Raw genomic sequence first — 13055 nt, 5'->3', positions numbered from 1 at the left:
TGGACAGTGTCCAGATCCATATGAAAGCAGTCACAGCTATAGATCAGAGTTCTTTCACTCATCCCACCAAACCAGGCCCTAACAGCAGACAAAACCAGCCAGAAAATCAGAAAGGCTCCTTAGGATCCAGAGATAATAAAAGGAGATAGAAGGAAGAAAAGAGAAGAGAAACAGATTGGCAGGACTAGGCCTAGACAGCTGTTTTACATCCTGATTTTTAGTTAGGGAAAGGTTCCCATTCTCTCTTGATCACTAAAAATGATTTCTGTCATACAGCAAGGAAATGAAAGAAGCTTTATGATTTTAACATGCTAACTAATAAAACAGAAGGAGTTTCTCTTAGGTAAAGTGGCTGTATGTCTTCTATTGTTGTGGACTCCAGTTGTTTTTCCTTCTTCGGATCCTTGCATCTTGCAACAGTCTTAAAAAGCCAATTTCCCTGTCCCTGGCGAACTCCAAACTAGGGAGCTGTTTCTTTGCTGGTAAGACACCTACATCGCCTACAGAATAATCAATGTGGGGAACACTGGTACATTGAAAAATGTAGATAAAGGAGCCCAGTACCATACATTGGCATTAATATGTACCAAAACGTGCGTGCGTATAATACATACATACATATACACACACACATATACGAACAAATACCCACACACACACACACTAGGCCTCAACTCAAAACTTTATGTAAAGTGCTGGATCGGTGGGTGTATTCTAGCTTCTAAAAAACGCTATTCTTTCAGATCTGCAGAACAGCGACAGACAGTGTAATAGCAATCCCCGGTTGCAGAAGGTTCTAGAAGTGCATAGCAAAGGAAACGAAAATGTTGCTAAAGCTGGAACATTATGCATGATGATGCTATAGGCCGTCATCAAGTGATAAATTACATGACATTAATATGCTGTGGCTAGATTTTTTCTCTAAGCAGCAGCAGTTGGAACCCTGGATTTGCAAACAAAAATAGGACAATAAACATATATACAGCTAGCTTAGTACAAAGAAGGGCCTTGGCATAAACAAAATGACAGACGTGTTTCATAGGCAGATAACTGAGGGAGAGGTATTGCTTCCCACAGAAACCAGCACTTACATATCTCTTGCACCAAACTTCTACAGTTTACATTCAATATGAAAATAAAATAAAAAACACAGGGGGGAGGGGGGGGGGGGAATTCTAGCTGACGGCAATTTTAGGCATCATATACTGCAGAATAAGACTATGGGGTTACAAACTAAAAGCTGGACACTATGGAAGATGATATGCTACAAGATAAGTCGTGACTTTCAATAACTCAGGCACACTATGGAAATGTAACTTATGTTTTATAGACCATTTTATATGACTTGGCTACAGAGATGCACAGTCTTCACATGCATATAGAAGGTACATGAGTAGAGACAGCTAAAATATGAAACATGAAACCAAGATCAAATTTATAATTTAATAAAAGGATAAACGACTAAAGTGCAGGAACGTTCAGGAAATGCTAAGTACAGTTAATGTTTTCTTTGCTGTACAACAGCTCTACATTATTATTTGGCTTTAGTAAATCCTATCCACATACTGGAAAACACCAGTGCTCAGAGATTTGCATGCAAAATCTAATTTATGACTTTAATTAAAAATTTATATTAACAGACCACCACCACACACACAAATTTCGGCAAGCGATGCTCTAAGAATACATGGCTGTCAATATCAGATGGAAAGATTGCAGGAGACAAAGTTTTGAATGCACACTGGTAGAATGACTTTACAGTAAAAAGTCCTACACATATTCACCAGCTACTACCTGGCATTTTCCAATGGATATTTTAGATGCCCTGGAAGGAATTGCCTTTGCTCAGTTTCAGGGGCAATGATGAAGTAGACAGAACTATGTCTATATTATGTACAATAAATATATAAGCAGGGCTAGACTTCCTGCATTCCAAAAAGAAATATTTTTAGTTAGCACTACAAAAATAAAAAATATTTGCCAAACCTAAAACAGAAAATCTGGGAAAGATGCTAATTTCTTCATTTCATAATACACAGCCCCTGCGTTTAAAAATACATACGCATCTGTGTAAAACGGAACAACTACAATATGATTAAAAACTCTAAAATAAAATATGCCTTTGGAGCAATACATGATTATTAATAAAAAATATGGATAAAAATAATAGCTTGCATAATTTAGTGCCTATAAAATGGGGCAAGACTTCGGGAACTGCAGACACAAAGCATTTTATTATATGATGTGTGCATCTGAACAAATGAAAAGTTCCCAGTAACAAAAGCAATAAACAGGCAGGCACAATTTACTAGTATTGTAAACAGGATTAAGACCGTCATATCTTCAGACATTTCCAAAACCGTTAGCTCTACTTTGCCGACAAAAATAAATGTATTACTGAATCACATTTTCAAATCCATACATTCCCGGCAGCAATTCAGGCTTCATCAACAATGCAGGAATTTATTAAAATGACAGGCAAAGGGCATTAGCTCTTTTCCCATAAAGTTTACTATAAATGGAATAATGTACCACCTTTTTTTTTATTAAACAAAAACACATTAAGTTCCCTTAAAAAGAAATATAGTGTCTCCAAATACTTAAGCAGTTGGTGCTAATTATAAAGCTGCTGTATTGCATTATGCTACAATGCCAATCATTCCTCATACAGCAATAACATGTTTAATCCCTCACTTTAAATGGCCACATATTACTTGCAAAAGTTGAAACTTTTGATCCCTATTAGGACATACATTTACACAAAATGCGGAATTTGTGAAAAAGGTACAATCTACTTTAAATTAAGCTGAGCCCTTTACTTCTAATATCCAGCCATCCAACTTAATTGCTGAAAGATGAACAGAACTAAAACAGCCTAGAATTAAACTAGATAAAAAATAAAAATATAATCAGAAGAAAATATAAAAAAAATAACCTAAACACATACACACCATTACAATAATATTGACATTGTCTAGTACTGTAAATTATTTAATATACAAATTCACCATACAAACATTTCTTAAATATTTTTGGTGTTTTGTTTTCAAACTGCAACATATTTAGTAACCTTTAACCTTGATTTATAAAACCAATAAAGAAGAAACTGCCTTGTAAAAATGTCAGAGCAGAGTGGGCAATACTGACAATTATTAAAAACAAAGAAATAAAGAGTAATGAGATTTGTGCGCTAAAAAGCAGTTCTGTCGTTGTCCGACTGAAAAGGAAGTCGCAGTGCTTTCCCGATGGCACAGATCTGCTCCCGGAATAAACACTGCTTAAACCAAACAAACAAGTGTTTAACAATCGGCTCCCCTATAATTATGAAATTGTCAGGGTACTATAAAGATCCGGAGTGTTCCCTCCCAGGACTCATTAACACAAGTGAGATCAGCAGGATGAGGGCACATCAAGCGATCTCCACGCGTCAAGTGGCTTTTAAAATCCCCCTCTGAATTCATCGTATGGCTTGTTTTTAACCCTCTTCTCGCAAGTGACATTTACCTACCCGTCCAGACAAGGCAGGGGAAAGTTGTGTCGACGGATGTTACCAAATAAATATCCTGGCAGTTTGTAGCAACTTCAAATATCAAATCTTTGCGCTCCGCGCTGTACATTACAAGTCCAGGAGACAGGCTACACAAGACACAACGTAAGACTGCACTTAGCGATGAATCCATCATCACGTAAAGCCGAGACCTAAGAGTTCAGGTTAGTGTAAGAGGTGTAATCGCGTTCCAGAACTGTGCATCCGCAATGAGGGCTAATTTCTAATCCTTTGTGCCAGTCTATACATTAACCGCTTTCACCCCCCTCAATGATCAGCACATCCTTCACCAGCACCTCCAAACACTGCACTGCCCCTAATGCACCCTACCTGTCCTGTTGTGCAGGGGCTGACGGTGTCTTCTACATTACACACTTTAGAGGCAATGCTTCCACAGATGACGAGTGATGCCCATCAATTGTACGGAATCTTGCAGCAAGGTTTAACAGCAAAGCTTACGTACTTTCTTACTATACTATCGCGTCCATCGCTCGTATCCATATTACTAGAATAACATTAAAATGATCATTTATTTGTGCGTGTATTTTGTTGAAAATTATATATATATACATACATACATACACACATATATATTCACACATACATATATTCACACACACCCATATATATGCACACTTTACTTAAAAAATGATATATAAATAATATGAATTATTTTGCAAATACAGGCCGCTTTAAAATGAAACTAAAGTGACATGTTCGTAAACAAGAACTAGGATCCCATTAGATTGGAGTGTACGGATAAAAGCAGGGTCACGCACATTGTGCACACAGGTGTATACATTAACCTTTTACGTTTTTTTTTTATATATCCACAGCGACCAGTGAATTAGAACAATGACGTGGTTTTATCTCCTATAAAGAAATCGACATTAAAATACCTCTATCGGCTGAAATGATGAGGCAAAAGACTACACCTGACTGAAGCTTAATTTAACCCTAAAAAGTGTAAAAACACAATTACGTTATGGAAGTAATTTTTTAGGAGTAATTTAAGTTTCACACAGGTAAATAAGTCAAAATGTATTACCCCTATTTAACAAGAAGAAAAGCGTGAAATTATTTCATAATTTACCATTAAGAAATTTTATGCTACATAAAATGTTAATTTGTGTGTATCTAATACATGTACACACGTAATATATATATTATATATATACACATACACACACAAATCATAATTGTATATTAGGAATATTTAGTTTTTATGTATCATTTAAACATCAATTTGCAAAGATAATGGATATAGTAGAGGGTAAAAGAGGATTTTTGTTTGTATTTGTGCATGTCAAAATATATTTATACAAATTACATAGAAGATAATACAACACCGTACCATATAATATAAAGTAAAAAAACGATCTTACATATTATTTAAAACAAAACAAAAGTACCATGTATAACATTATGAACAATATCGGACGAAAAGCATTTCAAGTGCAACCTCAAAAGAAATGCTACAATATTTTTGGGTGATTTGGTCTGTGGCAAATAAGGACAGGTACTCAAAACTGAATAGAGGGTACAAGGATAAACATGTTATTAAAACTGTATTGTCCAGCACTAGTGTTTTATTGCTATTTTCTGCAATACACGTTTTACTTTTTTTTGCTGATCAGACTGATGTGAAACGAAAACAGATGTTTAATAATAGGGGAGAATTGATGTCACGTGTTAACCCCTTGCTAGGAGCAGGAGGCCCCTGGACACAATGCGTTCCCTGCCTTTCCATCAAAGAAGTCATCCTAAACCAGATCTGCCAGTCTCTTTTATGTCACTTTCACTGCTCTTACTCATAGCAATCACTGCAAGCACCCCTCCCCTTTATTCAGCCACTAGACCCCACTACAAAGCACAGCACCTAACAGGTTTATTCCAAAACCACTTGAACGTGCAGCTATTTTAGTCAAATCCGAAAGTCCCTTAAATCAACGGTGACTGTCAGATGTTATTGGAGAAGCGAGGTACCAGTAGCAGCAGCCTCCTATGAGCGGTGTGCAGGTGAAGAGGAGAGCGGTGAGCAGACAGGGTGTCGCTGGGTGTTTGTTTGCTAGAATCGCCGGTCTAGGTGCAGCTCAATCTTTGCTTGTAGAAGGCTGCACTATCTCAGACCGTCGTGGACTCCGATTGGCTGAGGCTCTGACAGCTAAGCATTCTATTGTAAGGAGGAAGGCCCGCCCCCCTCCAGGGCCCTGGGACCATTTATAAAACTCTATGCAACTCCTGCAATAGCCATGAGACACAGCTAGTAAGAGCTAGGAGGGCACACAGCAAGCCTCCAGTATACTATGCCACTTCTGCATGTGCCATCCTGACCTCAACTGGCTTCATTATAAATTCAGATCTATTTACGCAACCAAGGATAACTTTCTTAGCGGCTGTCTAAGGATTGGTTGTGCACACAACAGCACGGGCTACGCCTCTAAGAAGAGGGAAAAAAATAATAAGAAAAGGGGCCATACACAAGAGCCAACTCAGCCTGATGATGATGCGACTGAGTACACTTGGGATGCTGTGATCGCTGCTGGTTAGCGCATCTCCTCTTCTATGAACACTTTACGAGCACTTGTCACCGACCTGACAGGACTTAAAGCAACAACTTCAAAGGTCAGAATACCAATCAGCAGCAACTCCGAGGGCGTGCTCATCCACAACCCATCGCTGCTACAATACATAGCGGAGAATCCATCCACACAGGTTCACCTCCAATTAGTATCTGTTTGTTACACTGATTAACACGTAGCAAAGCATTGGATCCCTCAACGTACTGCGATCCACCGGTGTACAGCCCGGACCTGTGCCCAAATATGATTGCCGCCCAGGCCAAGCTGGTATACCAGCTTAACAAATATTACACAGAGCGGTGCCAGGCCAGGAAGGCGGCCATCGCCAAGACCATCCGGGAGGTGTGCAAGGTAGTGTCTGATGTGCTGAAGGAGGTGGAGGTGCAGGAGCCCCGCTTCATCAGTTCTCTTACTGAGATCGATGCCAGGTACGAGGGCTTGGAAGTGGTCTCCCCAACAGAGTTTGAGGTGGTATTGTACCTCAACCAGATGGGGGTCTTCAACTTCGTGGATGACGGCTCCCTCCCAGGCTGTGCGGTTCTCAAGCTGAGCGATGGCCGGAAGCGAAGCATGTCCCTATGGGTGGAGTTCATCACGGCCTCCGGGTACCTCTCCGCCAGGAAGATCCGTTCTCGTTTCCAGACATTGGTGGCCCAGGCCGTGGACAAGTGCAGTTACCGGGACGTGGTGAAGATGATCGCGGACACCAGTGAGGTCAGGCTACGTATCCGGGAGCGCTATGTGGTGCAGATCACCCCAGCTTTCAAATGCACTGGCATCTGGCCACGCAGCGCGGCGCAGTGGCCCCTACCTCACATCCCATGGCCTGGCCCTAACCGGGTGGCAGAAGTGAAAGCTGAGGGCTTCAACTTGTTGTCCAAAGAATGCTACTCGCTGACAGGCAAGCAGAGCTCCGCAGAGAGCGATGCCTGGGTGCTACAGTTTGCAGAGGCCGAGAACCGTCTGCTTTTGGGGGGCTGCAGGAACAAGTGTCTGTCTGTCCTGAAGACATTACGGGACCGTCACCTAGAACTACCTGGCCAGCCCCTGAACAATTATCACATGAAGACACTGCTGTTATACGAGTGCGAGAAGCACCCCCGGGAAACAGACTGGGATGAGGCATGCCTAGGGGACCGACTGAATGGTATCCTACTCCAGCTTATCTCCTGCCTGCAGTGCCGCAGGTGCCCACACTACTTCCTGCCCAACCTCGACCTCTTCCAGGGTAAACCTCACTCTGCGTTGGAGAGTGCAGCCAAGCAAACTTGGAGACTAGCTCGAGAGATCCTCACCAACCCCAAGAGTCTGGATAAACTATGAGAAACTGGGTGCTGTCAGAGCACATAGTGACAGTAACTCATGTTAAGAGGACATAAACATGGCACAGCCTTGTGAAACATGGCATGTGGAAGACTACATCCCACTGCCAGCCAGAACCATGGAAGACTACATTCCACTGTAGACCAAAAGACATTGCATCAGGAAGACTGAATTCCACTGCAGGCCAAAGGACATTGCATGGGAAAGTTTAAAGTATATATGAGTGGAGTATACATTCCAAGTTACGAGAATCTCGGTCTCCCCATGCACGGAACATTTCACACTTAAGCCTACTTTGCTGTATCCGAAAGTAGCACAAGCACTGCAAGCACATCAGGAGTGCATAAAAAGTTATGGTCAATTCTATATATTTTTTGTTCACTATAGTACAAACACACAGCACACTTAAATATTAAATGCACTTGCAGATCACTAAACAGGCTGGGGGATTCGAATTATCACTTGAATGATTCTAGCAATAATTTATGCCAAGTGATTGCAGCCTGCTTAAAATGCACACGGCTAAATATCACTCTGTTTAACCCATTTGTGACATAATAGTGGCATTGCGTAGCATCAGCCTCATGACCCCTCTGTCACAAAACGAGATGGGTACAAAATGTTTTTTTGTTTTTTATTAATGGATCTTATTTAAGTTATACAGTTAATGCTACTGCAGCTATTTTTACAAGGCTGTTTCGAATACTCTCAAAAGCATTGATCACAACTTTTTCCTAACTCCTTTGTCTTACATTTCATTTCACGAGGACTCCAGATACAGACTGTAAAGCGATCCCAGCACTCACTAGAGCTATATTTAAAAGAAATTTGCTTCACTAGGTGCTCTTGGGCTAATTGGGAGCACAGAGCAATTTCTTTGTCTACGTTTGGCAGTACCATTACTAATGTGTAATGAGAAAAGTAAGAGTGGACCAGGCTCCAGCACCCTTCAAAGGGATCTTTTCTATAGAGCTGAGACGTAAAATGACATTTCGTTGCACAGAAGGAGAGGGGGACTCTCTCCTTTCAAACAATGTGAATCAAGTCACACGAGAAGCAATCGGACTTAAGAAAATTTAAGGTACATTTTCATATAAAATGTAGCAATTTTCTTTTATTTTTATTTTGCCTGAATGTTTGTCACAAAGTGAACAAAAAATTATTTAAACTATATGTACAAATTTCTCTTTTAAAAGTTTACCAATGTTAAATGTATTTTAGTGCCAACGTCAGACTGTGGTCTGCAGCTGACACATTGAAACCTGAAGGAGGACTAATAAAAAAAAGCTATAACTTCAGATCCTTGTCTTGTGGGCTGTGATTAGAGGATACGTGATTTTGTATTTGGATGAGTGAGAAAGTCATGTATATATTTGTGATGGGTATACGTAAATACAACGTACTTTACATTATATTCATTTACTCCGGAAAGAGCCCAAATATCCCAAAATCTTTTCATTCCTCTTATTGTAATAATTATATCAGTTGTTTAGTACTGACTATCAACAAATATAGTGCTGGAAATATTAGCAAAACACGATTAAAAAATACTATTTTGTAATTGGTGTCCGTGTTAGCAGACAGATAAGTCTGAGGTCTAAAATACAATTAAACACACTACAGCTAACAGTAAAAATACTTTTTAAATTATTGCGTTGAGAGAGAAATGAAATGCAATTTTAAACAACTTGCTTAATGCAGAAAAATAAAAAATAGATTTAAGACGCTTTGAAAGTAAGACGATCATTCTGAACAAATGGAACGTATTCATTTAAAAAATCTGAAAAAGTACACTAAAACTTAAGGATTGCACATTATAAATACCACGAATATATTTTAACAATATTATTTTTTTTCACCGTATTTTAGCAAGACATTTTTATTAAAAAAAAAAGAAACAGCGAGATTCAATATACTACGTTAAAAGGGAAATGTCCTGTAATGTCAAACTCATCTATTTTAATGACAAACAGGCTGTTAGCCACTGGCTACCGAATCGCTGCAAAAACAAGCAACAAAGTGTGAATATAAACAGGGATCTTATCTCTCAGATCGTATCTACACCACAGGCTTGCTATAAAGCTTGTCATAATGTTTTGTTCTACACTGATTAACACAATCTCTAACATATACATGACAGAACACGACATGTCAGTCTTGTTTTCTTTTAAAATATACATATTGTGCATAATATATGCTTGTTAATCACGCGTAGCAACCATGTCTAATATGTACAATATGAAGTATCAAGTTAGGTTTAACTAGACAAATACTAATTGGAAATAAGTAGAACGACTTAAGTAGGGTATTTACATTTACCAATGTAAAAGCACAGTAACGTTCTAAACAAGCACAACGTTAGCAAATGTAAATGACATGAGGGCAGATCAATATAAACGTACTTATATTAACCCCCCGAAAAAAACGGAAAACAAAACCTTGGTTTTAATTAGGACACAATTTCAACCTGTGTTTAAATATTTACGCACAACTAAACGGTAAAGGTAGCCACTGCATTTAGGAGATAATCTATTCTCTAGAAGCAAAAGGCAGTGATCCGTACACTATAGGCTGATCCAGTAGCAGTCAGGATAGGCCCATGGGCAGCCCGGAGCAAAGCATTAAATATCCCCCTTATCCAAGTGCTTCACCGATCAATAATAGCTGCTTGCACTTATACATGGGGAGAAACTATGTTACATAGGAAGTACATGTAAACAAGTCTCATTAAACCGTTTCTCGTTCTGGTACACAGCTATTACAAAGTACCAATGCCAGTTAACATTCCCTTAGCCAAAGTCAATGTAAATAAAAACTATGTTTTACCGATTAAACTCCTATCAATTGGGTGTTAAGATATTATTCTTATACTGTGCCGTGGAAAAAATGGGATAATTTTAAAATAATATTCTAGGCACATCAAAAAATGTTAATCCTACACATATCCATATGTAGACACCAGCACGTTGGCTTGGCTCCTTGGGTAGAGGTAGGGAATCAGCAGCGTGTTTCAGGTGATTAATGACGGCTAACTGCGCATCTAAGAGGCGGGTTTCACTTACCTTTGGATCAATTGTCTTAAAGCTCGGATCATCTTCGTCCACCTCAAAGTAGAGTTCAAATGATGTGATGGACAGGGTACCCTTTAACACAATGGAGGGAGCTACTAATCGAGCAGGAGTGCTCAGGCTCACCGGACCTGCCAAGAAATAATTGTGTGAGACCCCTGAAGCAGAACCCCCCATTAATATAACAATATAGAGCCGCACCAGAAACACGTACTTGCGTTTAATCATGTGTATTAGGATCTAGGGTACACCTGGACCGTTATTTCCCCCATATAACAGTACAGTACATTCACACTGGTCAGCAGTCTAATTGTTATAAGCAAATACATTAATGTGAGCAGGAGCAGCTTTTGCTATTTCTACCATTAGAGAACAGATGTGGTTCGGCCCGTTTGAGTCAGTGAAACCTAGCAGCAGATATTTAACGTATATTTTAGGTAGAATAATATTTTATAGTGCAGGCTTCACTTTGCCAGGGAATTCGTGTCTCTGTTAGGACTTCTGTGTATTTCCCAGTGTGTATGATGTGGGATGATTTCTGAGCATACGACATGCAGCCGGGGGCTCTTTCCAACTCAGCGCACTCACATTAAAATAATCACATTTCCTCGGCCTCATCTCTGCAGAGCCCAGTATAATGGAGGTAAGCATTATTCTGCACAATGCACATACATTTACACATATGAACCCTCAGAAATCCTCCATGCACACCATACACATGCTTATTGATCCGCTGGTCAATACTTTAGCAGCGAGATCATTTCTGCATAGAAACAATATCTTTATTCAGGTAGCCGTGTAGTGCATGAGTGACATGGAAATTCCGGATTAATATAGTGCTGAGGGATGAGGAGCACGGGGCCAGGTAATGATTTTGGTGAATTACTGCCAAAAAATTTCAGATGAATTGTCATTTCCATCGATTGTTAGACGGGTGAGTGTCTTTAATCTGCCATCAATCTTCATGTGTGCCATTTGAACAATGAGGAAGATGCTCTGCTGAGATTAGAGCAGGCTCTGCCCTCTATTCCCAGTGTACATATACATTGTGTTTGCAGATGGGCAGCAGATAGTTACAGACCTGCCTTGATTTCCCAGCGCTCATCCTCACAAATGAATGAAATAAGCAGCTCTGTGTTCTTTTGCACCCTGTGCATTAGCATGTAATCCAGAGGCGAAATAACATTTTTCCAATCACTCCCCGACATTCAATTACAGGAGGGAAAGGGCAGCTGCATGAGGCAAGGGCAGACTGGTCCATGAGGGGGTGGAGAGGGCCAGACAACACTTCATTTCCAAGGCATACTACTTTATTATTGAGGATTACCTCTTAATCCTATTGCCATTGCCAGGATTATGTAATTAAATCTCTGTCACCTCAATTAAACTATCATTGTATTGCTCTGAACAGGATGTGTATACCTTAAGAAAGGAAACCTGTAATCTTGTTTCAGATTTTTGTTTTCGGTAAACCCCTTGAAATGATGAAACCTGGTGTTATTTAATATCTCCAACTTTGCCTAAATTTATTCTCAATATTGTGTCCCTTTCTACTAAAATCATTTAAAAAAATCACATTTATTTTAAAATAAAATTTTTTATTCAACAGTGACTGCTGTTTAATTGTAATGAATGCATAATAATAATAATAATAATAATAATAATAATAAAAAAAGATCCAACTGAAGGAGGTATGGTGCAATATGACAAAGGAAACTAGCACAGCTGCAGTATCCTAATCGCACAGCATCTATATTGTACATGTAAAATAATGAATGCAATAACCAGTGAAGAACACATTCAATCATTCACACCTGGACAACTATCTAATATTTTAGTGGATTATGATCATGTTATGAAGTCCAAGCAGTTATAAATAATCACCTGTTTAAAAGCAGATTATCTATATATAAACTTCCAACTCTTACACCATTAGATTCTCTATGGCTAAAATAACCTACAAGTCATAGACTCCAACTTATCTCATTTAGCATTGAAGTTAAATGGGACAGAGTGGTACCTGTAAATGCCTGGGCCTGGTTAATGGAGAAAACCTACAGCTCCTGCATACAGCCTGTACATATGGGACCAGTCCCTCAGCTGCATCATTCATTCAATGTCAATGAATAGGAAGTCCCAGCACGGCAAGCTATTCTAACCAAGGTTTTGAAATCAATGATTTTGGGTGATTGACACAGCGCAGGGGGCTTTGGGGAAATAGGAGATGAATCAGGCCCCGTCTGCACAGACATAAGCTAGAATAGGCACCCCCTAATAACCAAGTGGAAGCCAATTAGAGTGCTGCAGCATTTTCTGGTACCTGTAATTTCTAAACTAAATAAGGCCGGTGGGGAATTGTAGTGAAAATATGCTATTCATACCATAACACAAGCTAAGGGGAAAAATAAGAGAAAAAATGTAGTTCCAGTTGGAGTGTTACAGAGCAGGACATTACTGGGCTGCTTGGGTGACAGGAGTAACTAATCACCATGCAGATGCACCAGCTTTATAGTTACTGTTTATTAATTAGTAAAC

At 39.4% G+C, this 13055-nt stretch overlaps 2 protein-coding genes across 2 annotated transcripts in view; one reads left to right on the top strand and one right to left on the bottom strand.

Annotated features, from left to right (window-relative positions):
- LRBA (LPS responsive beige-like anchor protein) overlaps nt 1–13055 on the bottom strand; it is a 478343-nt gene that overhangs the window by 172812 nt on the left and 292476 nt on the right. The window contains exon 39 of the mRNA XM_075198883.1: nt 10515–10651. Coding sequence (XP_075054984.1) covers nt 10515–10651 — 137 coding nt within the window. The remainder of the gene's footprint in view (nt 1–10514; nt 10652–13055) is intronic.
- MAB21L2 (mab-21 like 2) lies at nt 5814–8763 on the top strand. Its single transcript, XM_075198870.1, has one exon. It carries the CDS (start codon nt 6373–6375, stop codon nt 7450–7452), a length of 1080 nt encoding a protein of 359 aa, XP_075054971.1. The 5' UTR covers nt 5814–6372; the 3' UTR covers nt 7453–8763.

This window comes from Mixophyes fleayi, chromosome 1 (genome assembly GCF_038048845.1).
Source record: "Mixophyes fleayi isolate aMixFle1 chromosome 1, aMixFle1.hap1, whole genome shotgun sequence".
In the NCBI taxonomy this organism is placed as follows: domain Eukaryota; kingdom Metazoa; phylum Chordata; class Amphibia; order Anura; family Limnodynastidae; genus Mixophyes; species Mixophyes fleayi.
The sequence above is the reverse complement of the archived record's forward strand: the minus strand, read 5'-3'. Positions and strand labels throughout refer to the sequence as shown.

Excerpts from the sequence above, each read along its gene's own strand:
- MAB21L2 (XM_075198870.1), top strand. The coding sequence starts at position 6,373 with ATGATTGCCGCCCAGGCCAAGCTGGTATACCAGCTTAACAAATATTAC.